This window comes from Leuresthes tenuis, unplaced genomic scaffold, assembly GCF_036924035.1.
Source record: "Leuresthes tenuis unplaced genomic scaffold, fLeuTen1.0.hap1 SCAF_3, whole genome shotgun sequence".
In the NCBI taxonomy this organism is placed as follows: Eukaryota; Metazoa; Chordata; class Actinopteri; order Atheriniformes; family Atherinopsidae; genus Leuresthes; species Leuresthes tenuis.
Genome location: NW_027325357.1, coordinates 23006931 through 23021339, shown reverse-complemented (window position 1 = coordinate 23021339; position 14409 = coordinate 23006931). Strand labels below are relative to the sequence as shown.

Below are 14409 nucleotides of genomic sequence, written 5' to 3'. Positions count from 1 at the left end.
GTCAGCATATAGGTAATCAGAGATAGGAATGCCTGCAGTTTTGGGAGCTGCCAGATTTGCAATTCTTCCCAAGCAGAGCAATGCTTCAAACTCCAGCTAAAATCTACAAAAAATTACAGCTCAATGTAGTCAGTAGCCGTTCTATATACAGACACACATATATAAAATATGTGCATATAAATACATATATTTGTGATTAATATCTATTATCCATATATACTGTATATATGAATACATTTGCTTGAATGCTCGTTATACATATATATGTACTGCAAATATAAACAAGTTCATATATTTCAAACGTTTCTGATGTTAATTCTATTTATGAGGTTAGGATGTCAAGTTAAAAAAGATAAGGCTGTGATACGGAGCAGCCCCTCCCATGCACTCGCCATCCCTCGCGAGACAAAACAAAAAGGGAAAAAAATAAACATTTTTGAGTAATTGTAAACTAGCGAAGTGAGAGACCCCATTTGGTCGTCGGAAATAGTTTTGCCTGTATTCAAAAAGCATATCAGCAATATATATGTATATATACATGTGTTGTATATATTTGAAATGTACACTTCTTTTAAGTGCAACTCACCAGCCAGTTAACACTGGCTGAAAAGAGATGCAGTGGTCCGAGTATATTAGAGCTACAAGTCCTCAGCAATAAAAATGTTTGGTCTTTTGGTCCCTAAAACAACTAAGGAATGACAGATAAGACTCCCTGGAGACCGTTGCTATGGCTCTCCTCGGCAACGGTATCCCCTGGAAACGGACAGGCACTCCGAGCTAAAGATGGCCATCCCAAGTCTAAGCCAATTTGTGTCCTGAAAATATCACATTCCCTACTTAAGTTCTCTCTCCGAGAAATTGTCCCTCCTTTTTTCAAGTCTTATAAATTGGTCTTCAAAAGTCAACTGTCCAAACCCTTAAACCATCTCACAGAAAGATCTCCTACGGCAATCCGCTATTCAGTTTTTAAAAAGTTTTGCTCTTGCTGGACTTTTGACATCCGTCTTCCCTTAAGAGTTCAGGTGGGTTGGTCATTGTAAGTAGGTTTGATATAGTATCTTTTACTTTTTTTTTCTCCTCCCTCAGTTTTCAAGTAAAAGTTTTTGTGGTCCAGAAAAGGTAGCTGTCATTCAAGCAGGGTTTTTGTGGGGGAAGAGGTGTGTATATGTGTGCAGGAGAAAAGAAGTCCTGGGGCTAACCAGGCTGGTACAAATGCTCTCTGAGTTCTAAAGTTTAAGTACATCCAAAAGGAGGCGTCCTTGATTCGGCCGTCACTCTTTTCTCTCCTCTTTTTCTGAAGCAGCCTCAGTGGTCCAGATGTTGGATTTGCACTCAGTGGTGGGTAGCAAGTGGTCAACATACGATTCAGCCCAACAAAACCTGAAAAGCACAGAAAAAAATAGGAACAATTTCGTCAACAAAAATCGGAAATTTCCAAAATGTTTCACGCACATCTACAGTATATGTCCATAATCACCTCGACTAATTAGCTTAACAACCATTGTTATGGATTTCTTTTAGATTTTGTATTATGCAAAAGTTCGATTTAGGGCTTAGTTTTATAAGAACCTAACTTGAAAAAATAGAATCATGTTTTAAGCAAAATCATTTTTGTGTTGTATAATTCAAGAGTGTGAAAAAGCATCATGGCATCACGTCCTGCCTGACAGTGTCTGGGGTGTGGGTATGGAAAATGAAATAATGAAATTAAAGTTAGATTTTCTTTCCTGGTTGAATCATTTAAAGTGAAGTACAAGTTCAGAAACTGTAGTTGCAAACACTGTGGAAACTCTCTGGTAAAGAAAAGGTAATTTGAACTATGATTTTTCCAACATTCTGTTGAAAATGTTTCAATATATCAAAAGGAGTGGTGGTGCCGCATTTCTTGACAAATTCATACGAGATTGCAGTATTCTGCCTGCGGTGATTTGCCATGGGACACTGTGTGGTATGGTTCAGTTAGTTTGTGAGTGGGTGATAAGTTGCCCTTGAATGAAGTCATCAGTGGTGAATGAACGACACAGCCCAAACTCTCCATCACACAGATGAAGGAGGGAGACAAAGAGGAACGGCACAATTACCCGCCTGAGGGGTAATAAATGCCTCCCCCTTGGAAGCACTTCCTTTCCTGTGCAACACACTGAACCATCCGCCAATTATCTTTTACCTACAGGGTAAGATGCATGGTCACATACTGTAAAGATGTTCTGCAAATAGAGGAGGCAACGTGTAAGTAAATGCCTCGACAGCTTTGTTTTTGTTAGCCATTAAAATGGAATAATAAATTAAATTTCAAAATTAGAAGCATTAGGATGCATTGATTTCCATCCCAAAGCAGCATGTTTGTAACAACTTTCAATGTTTTTTTTTACTGTTATTAAACTGTAAGCTTTCAGATTTAGATATTAGTGAGATTTATTGCATTTATGAAAAGATTCTCTCCTTCCAAAATCCCTTTTTTCATTATAGGATGCATGGTCTACTTCACTTACACATGAGTGAATTAGCACAACTCTACAGTGAGTGTTGCACAAAAATGACTGACACTGACTGAACCAAATATATTCTTGGACTGCCGGAGTAAAATTTTATCTTCTCAAGCATTTTACAGATGGTCAGGTTGTTATAAGGTGCTTGCCAATGTTTGACGACATGTATGAGAGCTTATGGAAAACACATCAGAGCTGGATGCCTGACCTGTCTTTCCCTGTGCACGATTGGTGCCCCGGCCGCCAGGATGGCAGCGGCTGGCTGGGGCGGGGGCTAATAGGGGCGGTTGGCGTCCTTTGGCCTCTTGAGCTGAACCTTGAGTCTTTTCATGCCGATCTGGAAGCCGTTCATGGATTGGATGGCGGCTTGGGCACTACCGGGGTTATCGAAGCTTACAAACCCTGGGGATAGGCCAAAAGAGAGAGACAGGGAGGATGTTGTTAGATGAGGTAGCATGGGCACTTTGGGGTTATGCAGGAAAGGAGATGAGGATGAATTTAGTAAGCTGCCCTTTACATGAGATTTCTAAATCTGAAAGAGAAATTAAACAATTTCATTTGCACATATAATTAAAAAAAATTGACATCCACAATACAAGTTGAAACTATAATGGTGTAGAAACATCAGTTTATAGTAGCTTACTGGACTATAGTAGTAAGTGTTTGCACAGTGTAAGAGCAACAATACGATCACAATTGTGATTGATTGAACTTTCCTCTTGAAGATGAAAAAAGTTTCAATCACAAGTGAAAGACTGCATCTCAAAACATTCATGTTGTGTTCATATTAATGAGCAGAAGTAAATTTGCTTGCACCTACAGCAATGGACTCGCTATTAACTAGTCTTCACCATCCATTCAGAAGGTACTACTTCATGTGATCGGCAGCTTTGTTAGTGGTGATAATGTGAGACAATAGTTCGCCTGCCGGAGCAGCGGTTACATTCTCAACATGCGTTGAAGCGATGGACAGGGTTTGAGCCTCAGTCACCATGGCGATATAAGAGTGAGAATAAAACAGCTATACTGACACTGGAAATAAATACTCAAAAGAAATTTGACATCAAAGTAAAACAGCTGTAAAGATTGATAGAAAAGTCGAGAAAGTAATAATACATGTTTTTTTTTATTAGTATTAGCCAGCTTTTACACAACTGCAGAAAGATTCCCTAATCTTCTTGTTTTCATTTCGGAGAGGAAAAAGCAGAGAGAGGTTTGAGGGAAAGTGGGTTGTTGACTGTGGGTTAAAAAAAAAAAAAAAGCAAGAAAAAAGAAAACTTGATCAGTGGAAAAAAAGAATCATCAAAATAAACAACCAATAAGCTTTTGGTCTTGTTCATTTTTACCCACCAAAGCATTTACTTTGGTTTGTCGCCCGATCCACAAACACTTTGGAGGAGATGACATTACCGAAAGGCAGGAACATCTGCATCAGCTCTCCATCCCCAAACTCCTGAGGGAGGTGGTAGATGAACAGGTTGCAGCCCTCTGGTCCTGCATTGACACAGATAAAGACAGTGGAAGGGGAGACAAATGGAGAGACAGAGGGACAAGAGGAAAGACAGGGATGAGGATAAAAAAAAAGGGAGACACGACGGGAGAATATGTTTAAAGTGCACCGTAAAATAATAATGATGATAGGATGATGCACTTCTTATGAATGATACCAGAACAAGAGGTGTTGTGATAGACTGTACAGATGGCAGATGTTGGGCCCTGTGGACCTTTTGTTTACCAGGCCATCTTGTTGCCTTTTCACTACCCATTAGGTGTACCCATGCTGGCACACTCTGTTTCCACCTCCATACACTTATATTTGATTGGAAATCATTTACCAAAAAAGATCAAAACACACAACAAACAAAGCTGGAAATGAAATGAACTGATAGCATAATTTTTAAACATAACAATTTCCAAATGTTCTGCCGATGCGTGGATAAATCAACTTTTTATTATTCAGTTGTTCAGTGAAAGTAAACATTGTGACAGCGTCAATATTTTCTGGCAAAATGAGAAAAATCTAAGTTTATGTCACAAAATATCATCATTTGCATTCGTGCCCGAGCTTGTTGCGCCACAAGGGAAAATGTACTCACTAAAGCAACATTTGCTCAACATCAAATCATTTCCTCTCTTTTGAATTTCGACCAGCTTCACTGATCAAAACAAATGTAACTTTTTAAAACCTATAGAATTAGCATTCAAAACCCCTGTCAGTAACTACCAATTGTGAAAAGTGACGCTGCCATAAATGTGTTTGTGAAAATGCTTTAAAGTCCCTTTTGTCTTTCTTTTTCTGGTAAAATGGAAAAAGGCAAGTTTCTGTTTCAATAACTCTTATGTGTTCCTCATCAAATGATTACTAATGACTTAAAGGTTGCATCTGTGTTGCCACAGCTGTTGAGAGATTCCCATTATTTTCTATATTTTCCACAAGAGGGCAGTAAGGTCCCAGACATGAGTGTCCTTAGCTTCGGGGGTCATTAAGTTCACAACAGGTTTACACTTGACTTTGAAATACTCATTTATGTTCCTTTTCTTTCATGATTCATTTAATCTTAAACACCTTTCATGTTTGGATAGCACATGGCAGAATAATCATCAAGAAGAGACTGACTTATTTTTTTTTTTCTATCTTTTAGAAACTATACTCTGTGTTCATCTACCTGGATATTATTTTAGATAAGGTTGTTTGATCCAGAAAAAGATTTAATAACTTGAAAAAGGCAGCCAACAGAATTAAACATGAGGAAATGTTTGCAGCAGTGTGTTACCTTCTCGTTGCTGCTGTGGAATGATGGGTGGAGGGTGCGGGAAAGCTTGGCTGATCTGACCGTATGCAGCGGGGTAGGCTGCTGAGACACACACAAACACACACGCACACTCCGTATCAGATAACAGTCATGTCTACAGCACACACTCAGATACATACAAACAATGTGATATATGCAGGCTCACAGCAAGCAATCGATCAGATAACAGACAATAGAGTCTACATGTTGCACAAACACGCACTGAGCACAGCACAGAGAATAAACTGATGCAGTGAGACGGAAACACTGAATGTTACATGATCAAAATTCTTATGTGAACAAAGGAGCGCTTATCTTTATCCTCACCCCCCCTTCTCCGTAAGATGCACAAATGCACATCCATGCATATAAGCAGACACACCAATGAGTTCTGCAGTGAGAGTGACAGACAGACCTGCATACTGCTGGACTCCTGTGTAAGCCTGCTGGAGAGGATCAGCTGCAGTGGGACTTTGAGCTGCTTCAACAGAGACACAGAGTGGAGATGAGGAAGAAGGAGGTGGTGGAGGGAAGCACAGATGGATAGAGGCGTGTGTGTGTGTGGAGGGAAAGAGGTGAGGCAGAGAGATGGAGGGAGAATGTAGATGGAGGAGAGGGCAAAGAGGCGAGAGCAATATATAGAAAGGGTGAAAGGGAGGAGAGTGAGTGTGAGAAGGACAGAAGAAGAAAAGCAGAAAGGTTAGAGAGCCGAACAGTGCGGAGGAAACTCACTTTGCTTTCAGTGTGTGCGGGCCTTTTAACTTAATGTTCCTCCCAAAGCATTTTAAAAGTCACTCATTTTATTCTAGAAAAGCAGAAAGGTATAACTTTGAAGGACCACAGTCAGAACAGAAAGACAACAAACGGGTCACTTTCACAACAGGAAAAGGAAAAAAAAAAGAGTTTGTGCCTATCACTTAAATCCAGTGAATTATATTTACTCTTCACATGTGCAACAGACACAGTACACACGACACAGAACACAACTGTTGCTATCACTTCACATGTCACAGATCTAAGTTCTTTCTGCACCCTAACACACTTGTATCTACAATGTGCCACACTTTAGAACTTCGCGTCCGTACATATTATACATGCAAATAAAGTAAACCACTGAGAAAAAAAAAAACATACACAAGTCAACAGTCACGTACACACCAATGACTCCAATATCACTTAAAAACCAAAGAATTACTGAACACACTGACTAACAGCAACACTAAGAAAACAACCACAAACAGCCAGAAGATAGGAGGAGAGGCGAGGGCTGAAGTAAACCTCTATAAAACTAACAGTGTGTTAAATCATACTGCAGCATGCCTTTTTAAAACTGTGATTCATTTTTGCCCAGAGCAACGGGTTGCACCTAGGTCACAGTTTGGGGACATGTGGTGATTAAACTTTTACTTTTTGAGCCGCCACGCTGTGGACCTTGCTGAGTTTGGACACACTCAATCTGGACACACTCAATCTTAAAAGGGACATTTCTTTTTTCTTCAACTGGGGCTGTGTGCAGTCCTTATGAATAGTCAGTGTCTTGCCTGTGGTAGGGTATACAGCAGGTCAGAGCACTCTAGGTGTGGGGAGGAATTTTTGACAAGAGAGCTAAGGTAAAAGCTACTCAGGAGGGGGACACAAAAGAATTAATTTTCTGACAGCTGTCTACTGAGATCACTGCGCTTAAGTGCGTCAAAAGTAAGTAAATCGTTTCTTAAAGATTTTTAGTTTGAGAGAACTTTTTGAAAATGATTGATTCTTATACTTGTTTACTTGCCTTGTGTGTGCTTTTAATTTTTGCCAAGCTCTTTGTGACATTGCTAAAAAGTGCTAAACATCAAGTAAATTTTTTTGTCATTATTGAATCTGTATTTAGTAAAAGCATCTTTTTAGAGACAGCCCCAAGTTGGGTCTGCAGGTATTTAAGGTTGCGTATAAAAGTCGAAAAATCTGTTATTCAGAATATTTTATTTGCCAAATGCAGCCCTTTTACGACACATTCAAAAAGAATACTTTCTTCTTTAGTTTCTGTCACAGGTTTAAAAAGGAATTTGAGATGATCACATATAAGTTCAAGGTTTCGATCCCAAAGAGAAGTGGGAGGAGGGTGGATGGGGGGAGAGCGCTACCTTCAGAGAGAGAGGAGAGGAAGCAGCCACCCTGAACCCCAAAACAACTCCGCGGAGCCACGCCCAAGCCGTTTTTCTCTGAGTCCTCCCTAAAAACCACCTCCTGCAACACTGGGGAGACAAGAGTGTAAAAAGTAGACATATTTTTCTGCCACCTTTTCACAAACAAAACCAATGAGGCACCAGCCATGGCTCATGACACAAGCACATACTCAGGCTCCAGAAGCCCCATAAACACCTTTGCCAGACACTCATCTCCCCGACATGCTCGCTGTCTGTGAGCTGCATTCGTTTGGCCTCAGTCCCCTGAACATGCTTCAAGGCTATTCACGCATTGAAGCCATCATCATGCACACTTCCCTGTTACAATGGAAATGTGTCTATTTAGCTCCACTGTCATGAAGTCACACTGTATTCATCAAGTGCTTCACATTAGTATTTTTGTTTATGAGACTCCTTTTGCATGAGTGTCTACATGCCCCTTAGATGATCAGACCTACCAGGGTAATGGTGTATCCCGTTGGTGAAAACAGCTTCTGCAGGTGGCTGCCCATTGGCCTGGGGGGGTGGCATGCCAGTGAAACCATTTACACTGATGGGAGAGGGGATGCTGGTCACTGTGGGGGCGCTGATGCCTGGGGGAGTGCTGCCACCTGCAGTGTTGAAAACAGAAAGTGACAGTAAGCATCCTGCTGCATTTTTCAACAAGACCTTATGGAAAAGTTTTACTTTGACTGGCCACCTAGTTGCTCCTGCAAAATGTCAAAGGGGGCGGTCCAGTGGGCCAGTGAAGACACTAAATGTCAGGGCTGATTTCTTGTCCCAGAAAGGCCCTTCGGGTTACACAACAGTCATTAGATCTGATTCTCAGACATTATGTTTGAGAACAGGGAAAGCTGTGTTAATGTCAAACAAGCCACAAATTCTCAGTCTACACAGAAACAAAAATGGACACGATTGATGGGTAAAATAGGCCAATTTAAATTTACTGCACATTGCTCTTATCTGCAGTATTTTTCCACTGCAATGATTCAGTAGGGTCTTTAAGGCCGGGCCATTCTATATCAGTTTATAGTTTTTACACTTAGGTTAACTAAAACAGTACTTTTTTTTCAGATCATATTTATTTCTATTTAATTTGAACTCCTTCCATATTGACGGCATGAAATAATAATTATGAAAAAAATCCTTTCCATCAGACCACAGTCTGATGTATGTTGTCTTCTGTGATAGTTTAAGTAGATTTAAAAGAGAAATGCAAAATGTGTGATCATTGTGTGTCATTACAATTAATTTGGCTTTTTAAAATTTTGTAATGATCTACGCATATTGAAATTTTTTTTGTGTACAAGTGAAACTGCTTGTGACAGTTGTCATATGCATGATTCATTGTTGCTTCATCTGTTTGACTGTAGCTGTGATACTCACTAATCTAAAAAAAAGAGAAAAAGACAGCTGTGCTGAATTGAAAATCACTGCTGTGGACAATCTGAGACATAATCATAGGCAGAGTTTTCATGCTAAACTATAGATTCAGAGAAATATATAAAATCTTGTTGCACTCGCTCTTAGTTATCACCACCTCTCTTTATTCACTGTTTAGACATCTAGTACCTCTTAGAGTCTTCTTAAGCCCTTTTCACACACGAGATACGTAACATTAATGGCTTCATCTGTCTTCTAAAACAATGGCATTCATTCACTCACACGTTGGTCACTTTTCCGTTAATGCTCCTTACCCTTCATTCAGACATGCGAGTTGGTTACACATGACAACGACGCGCTTAGTTGCAGTAAGATTAATAGAAATCTGTGCATGTATGAAAGGAGCTTTATTTATTGTTTTTCTTCCAGTGACAGTCCTGCAACCAACTATGGGTGGTTCTACCTAATAGCATCTTACTGGAGTGACAAATATCTCATTAAAATTATGAAAGATAAAATTACAGTGTTGTTTGCAGATCAATAGATAAGCAACTTTATGATTTGCTTCAGAAAAGGTTTGTAAATGTAAACACTGTCTTGAATGCCATTTCTGTGGTGGATGACACAAGTCGTCACAGTCCTTTAACCTCTGATCATAAACTGCTGTTACCTGACGTGGGGGTCAGCGGTGCTCCTGGGAGACCATTGATGGTGGCCATGTGCTGCATCTGGGCTGCAGCAAAGGCTGCCATAGGACTGAGGTAGCCTCCTTGGCCTACAGATGCCATCAATGCTGCCTGCTGCTGCACCTGCAGTTGCAGTAGGAGAGGGGATTGTAAGGTGGGTTGAGAGTAATAAGGCAAGACAAAGAGTACAGTTACTGAGTTAAAAAAAAAAAGATATAAGGAAGGAGTTGGGATATAAAGTGAAATGAGGTAAAGCATCAAGACAGGACACAGAGGCTATTAGGCAGACCCAGGTACTGACTCCCACAGATTGTCTATTCCTCATACCAAGTTTCTTCTTTTCTTATGAACTTGAAAATTTGACTTCTCTTCTGTTTCTGCTCTAGATTTATATGTGAGTTGGGCTTTAGGACTGTATTTAATTTCCATGGCTCATTGCATCAATAACTGTGGATGAAATAACGTTTTGTGGTCTTGCCTGAGCGTAGGCTCCGTAAGCTCCAAACTGCAGGGCCATAGGGTTGAAGATGCCCATCTGACCAGCCATCTGCTGCATGCGGCGAATGGTGCGCTCCTTATCCGTGTCAGCGAACTTCACCACCAGACTGGATGAGGCACCCTGTACACCCACCCACACATACAGACGCACACAAACACACACAAGGCAGTATATATAACTGTGGTTCAATAGATACGTGACATAAGCTTGTATCTACACGCACACACACATGCTGCACACACATCCTCTTCTTTATTTCCTGCCAAGGCAATGGCCTCAGAGCTTACAGTTGGTGCTCACTGCTCTGAAAAATTTAGGATGGGTCATTTCTAAAGGACAAATTTCCTCACTGGGATTATTAAAGTATAACTTTACTTTAAGAAGTTAATTAAATGCTGTTTGACTCATCTCTCCGTGTGACTCACCTCTCTCACACACCCACTTTCTCTCTCACGGTTATAGCATACTCACAGGCATTGTCTGGCTGCCGTGTAGTGCACTGATGGCTGCCTGAGCTTCAGCATGAGAGGAATACTTTACAAATGCACAGCCTAGAGAAAAAGAGGCCAAGAGAAGAGAAATTGTGACAGGGGACAAAGAAAGAGTGAGAGCAAAAGACAAACATTTCTTGTAATAATATAAAAATAGATAACTTAACAAGTTTCAAGAGCAATAAACATTTTTTAATGACAGCCTTCCACTATGCGGAGACTTGGATCAGGCACTCAATAAGCAGACTAAACATGCCACTTTGACACCATTAACAATGGTCTGATGGGGTTGAAATTGCCACAGCATTCGGGTGTCACTTACTATTGACAAGTGCCACTGATGAATTTGAGTGATCAAGTTCCCAGTAATTATTGAGCTCACTTAGCTGAGTAAGCTGGCTGATGAAGCCTTGTTAATGGAGCTTCACGGCAGAATCTGAATGATCAAGCTCACTGTAATCATCAGGCTTAGTTATCATTGGGCCTCATTGATTGGCTGCTAAGCTCACTGATGAACTTCATGAAGTGAACTTGTGTAGCACCCTGACAACATTTTAACAGGATATTTTTCTGGCATGACACAAGCCCCAGTGGTTAATAAGAAGGTTTACTCAGTTTTTTCTTTTTAATAGAGCCATGCAAGTTGACTCACAAGGTTAATGGAGTGCATCTGTAAAGTAGTGGATGTTTCTATCTCTCATCCCTGTGGGCAAAGCTTTGCAGTGGCATTTTCTGTTAGATTTCACAAAATCAACCGTATTCTTATGTAACGACTCCTCCGATGATTGTGAAAGCCTGCCTTGACGCAACTTAACATGGGAGTTTAAGAAGAACTCTGCAAAGTCACCAACTTTGAAAGGCCAAATCATTTCTGTTCAGTAGCCTGTGAAAGACTCTGCTGGCTCAAAGTCATAAACAGCTATAAACTCACCTTTGCTGTTTCCGTCGGGACCTCTGAGGATGGTGCATTCCTCGATGCTGCCGAAGGACTCAAAAAGGCGGCGCACATCATCTTCTGACTGTTGCTTGTTGAGCATGCCCACAAAGAGTTTTCTGTCTTCTAAAAAGGGAAGGAGGCAGGTCACAATCAGAGGATCAGAGGTGCCTTTAGACAGAAAAATATTTGTTTAGCCTCAGATATGAATGCAAAAATCAAAGAGAGTTTTCAGACTGAAAACAATACACATATGCACACACACAAACACATGCTAGTTAACTCAAATCTAACTTTTAAAGGTTAAAAAGCTATATTGTTTTTATTGTCATAGATGCCTAGCTCTGTTTGAAATATGAGCCCTGCAGTAAGTTCATAATAAGTCACTGACAGATGCTTATAAATTAATTACATACAGCCACAACATGTAGAATTTCCCCGACTAATGATGCTGTCTTTTTGTATTTCTCATTCAGTGTTGTATCACTATTCAGTGTCCGTGAAGTGAATTTTAAATACAGATGCTATTTCGCAAATGTGTTTCAATACTATTTAGCCAGCTTTCCAAAGTTAATTCATATTCTGTGCTTCTTGTTCAGCCTACTGTTTCTTTGGTACATGTTTCTTTTTAACCATTTGCCTAATCACTCAGTGATGAAAGATATTGTTACAAGTTAATGTTTCACTAACGTTCAGACTGAGCCATCAATCTGTTTTTGCTTGCAGTTGTGTTGCAATGCTACACTTAAGAAGCTAATATGATAGTCTACACTTCTTATAAGTAAGTGAGTAAATACTGTAGTTATTTAATTATTTCTGGACTTCATCTGTAGCATCTCACTTAATACCATCTGGACTGCTTGCCTGTAATGATGTCGTGTCAGAAGCAGGCTGTGCAAAGCACCCGTTTTTCCATTTCTGGCTGTGCTTTAATGTTGTAAGTCATTAAATTGTTCCCCTTTCATAGTGGAAGGTTCGGGGATCTGGCTAAGTACAATGTCCCCCTGCTGATTTTACAACACATAATACTACTACAGTGAAAATACATCCAAAATTGAGGGTAGAAAAAGATGCTCTCTGCTGAAGGTTAATAAGTGTTTATGTATGAGAGAGATGTTATCTTGCATCCAGGTACTGACTCAGTAGATGTTTTTGTTGGACATGAAATAACATGGTATGATCGAAACTGGAAATATAGTGTGGCAATTCACTAATGGGACATTTTTTTCAAAATATCAGAGGAATCTACTTCCAATAGATCAGGAATTTTGTCACAGATGTCAGGCAGTACACTGGACAGATGGGTTGGTGTGCCTCATCTTCAAGTCAAGTCGCTGTTCAGTTCTACTACTTCTTTTTGGTTGAACTTCTCTGACACAGGACAGCATACTAGCTGACATTATTATTAAATGTGCATCAGTAACAGCAATTAATATGCATAAGTCAAAGACTATGTTGAATTCAGATGACACCTACATGAATGTAAGATTTGGAGGGGAGGGTAACTGCTTCTGTGGGGCTCATGTCAGCCACATATATCTTTTCCAGAATGTATTCTTTCCTTCCAATTTCTCGACAAATGTACATGTTAAAAACGAAAAAAAAGAATGAAAAAAAGAAAGAAGTTTAAGAAAATCCTGTATGGAGCTGTCATGCATGGTCTTTAATGAAATACAGGCAGGCTGAAGTCAGGCAAAGGTTCATTAGTGTCAGCACATGACTGTGTAGTTAGGTCACTGAGTCAGAGTTTGAGGAGAATCGTTAAACAGACGTGGAAAGTGTGTTTGTGCCCAACTGTAGCAGATGTGTCAACATGCGAGGCTTTTTTCTGTTCTTACATTCCATAAAATCTGAGCTTTGTGGAAATGGATGTATATGTTTGAAAATGAATAAACCTTAGAGCAATAGCCTCTGAATGTGTGTGTGCATGTGGTTATATGTGAGTGCGTATGTATGAGTGTGCATGAGTGTATGTGTGCTTAGGGTTCGTTCCCAACTGCCTGTGCTTAACGGGGTGTCCTTGCCGAGTCAACAAGACTAATCTGCGCTCTGGCCTTGCACCGGGGGGGTGGGTTGGTATGGCGACTGTTTACAAGATTGTAGCACACATCAGTGTTGGAGGACACACACTTATGTGCAGACACACACACACACAAATCTTGAAATGTTCATACCCCTACATCTTGTTGGACCCTTACACATTCACAAAACACCCCTCGCTGGCAGCCAAAGCTTACAGTTTTCCAGGGAGGCTTCCAATAAACATGACATCTCTTTTTGACTTGTTAACAGGATTCCTTTTGATCAACACTCTATCAGATGTAAAGCCCTATCTTCTTTGACATGATCAACCTAATAATGCCTTAACATTATAAAGTGCTGATTTACTTAGCAGTTATAGTTTACTTTTACTTAAGTATTTTCCATTTTCCACTGCCTCATACTTATACTTAGTTCAGGAAATAGATTCTAAGCTCCAATGCACTTAATTTCATTGGAAAGATAAAGTCACTCATTAATCTTTAGAGGAATCTTTGGCAGAAAAACTGACTTCTTTAATGAGTACTGTTTTGTTTCAGATGATGTTTTGATTTGAATCATTGTGTCCAACCCTTATGAACTTATTGGACAGCTTATTGTTTTCGTGATCAAACATGCTGTGACATTTGATGAGACTATTATCCTTTTATAAAAAAATATTTCTTGAACAACATATCTTGCTGTCTTTCTCAAGCTTGGCAGGTAAATAAGCTGAGCCGTTTAAGTTTTCCATAATCCCTGGCATAACAGAACAGAAACTAACAGAAATAGTCATTAATGGTGGGTATTTTACTAAAAAGCACTTCCCTTGTGTCTTCTTTAACAGGACATTTAATAGATAGGGTTTTTCCTCTGACATTGCAATAAACTATGCTGGTCTCCAAGGCTCATGATCATTTTCCTGAATACTGATCAGCACTACAGCTA

At 39.9% G+C, this 14409-nt stretch overlaps 1 protein-coding gene across 11 annotated transcripts in view; it reads right to left on the bottom strand.

The window, feature by feature from the left end:
- Nucleotides 1–1294: 1294 nt before the first annotated feature.
- The window catches only part of celf4 (CUGBP, Elav-like family member 4), an 83904-nt gene continuing 70789 nt past the window's right edge, over nt 1295–14409 (bottom strand). Inside the window, exons 4-14 of one of the 11 annotated variants that reach the window (XM_072382603.1) lie at nt 11440–11613; nt 10489–10568; nt 9997–10137; nt 9503–9641; nt 7908–8060; nt 7408–7518; nt 5697–5762; nt 5264–5344; nt 3840–3983; nt 2698–2891; nt 1295–1380 (exon numbers count right to left, since the gene is read on the bottom strand). In XM_072382603.1, the coding sequence (XP_072238704.1) occupies nt 2764–2891; nt 3840–3983; nt 5264–5344; nt 5697–5762; nt 7408–7518; nt 7908–8060; nt 9503–9641; nt 9997–10137; nt 10489–10568; nt 11440–11613 (1217 nt within the window). In that variant the 3' untranslated portion in view covers nt 1295–1380; nt 2698–2763. The remainder of the gene's footprint in view (nt 1381–2697; nt 2892–3839; nt 3984–5263; nt 5345–5696; nt 5763–7407; nt 7519–7907; nt 8061–9502; nt 9642–9996; nt 10138–10488; nt 10569–11439; nt 11614–14409) is intronic. The other 10 variants (XM_072382605.1, XM_072382604.1, XM_072382606.1 and 7 more) reach the window with 10 other exon arrangements.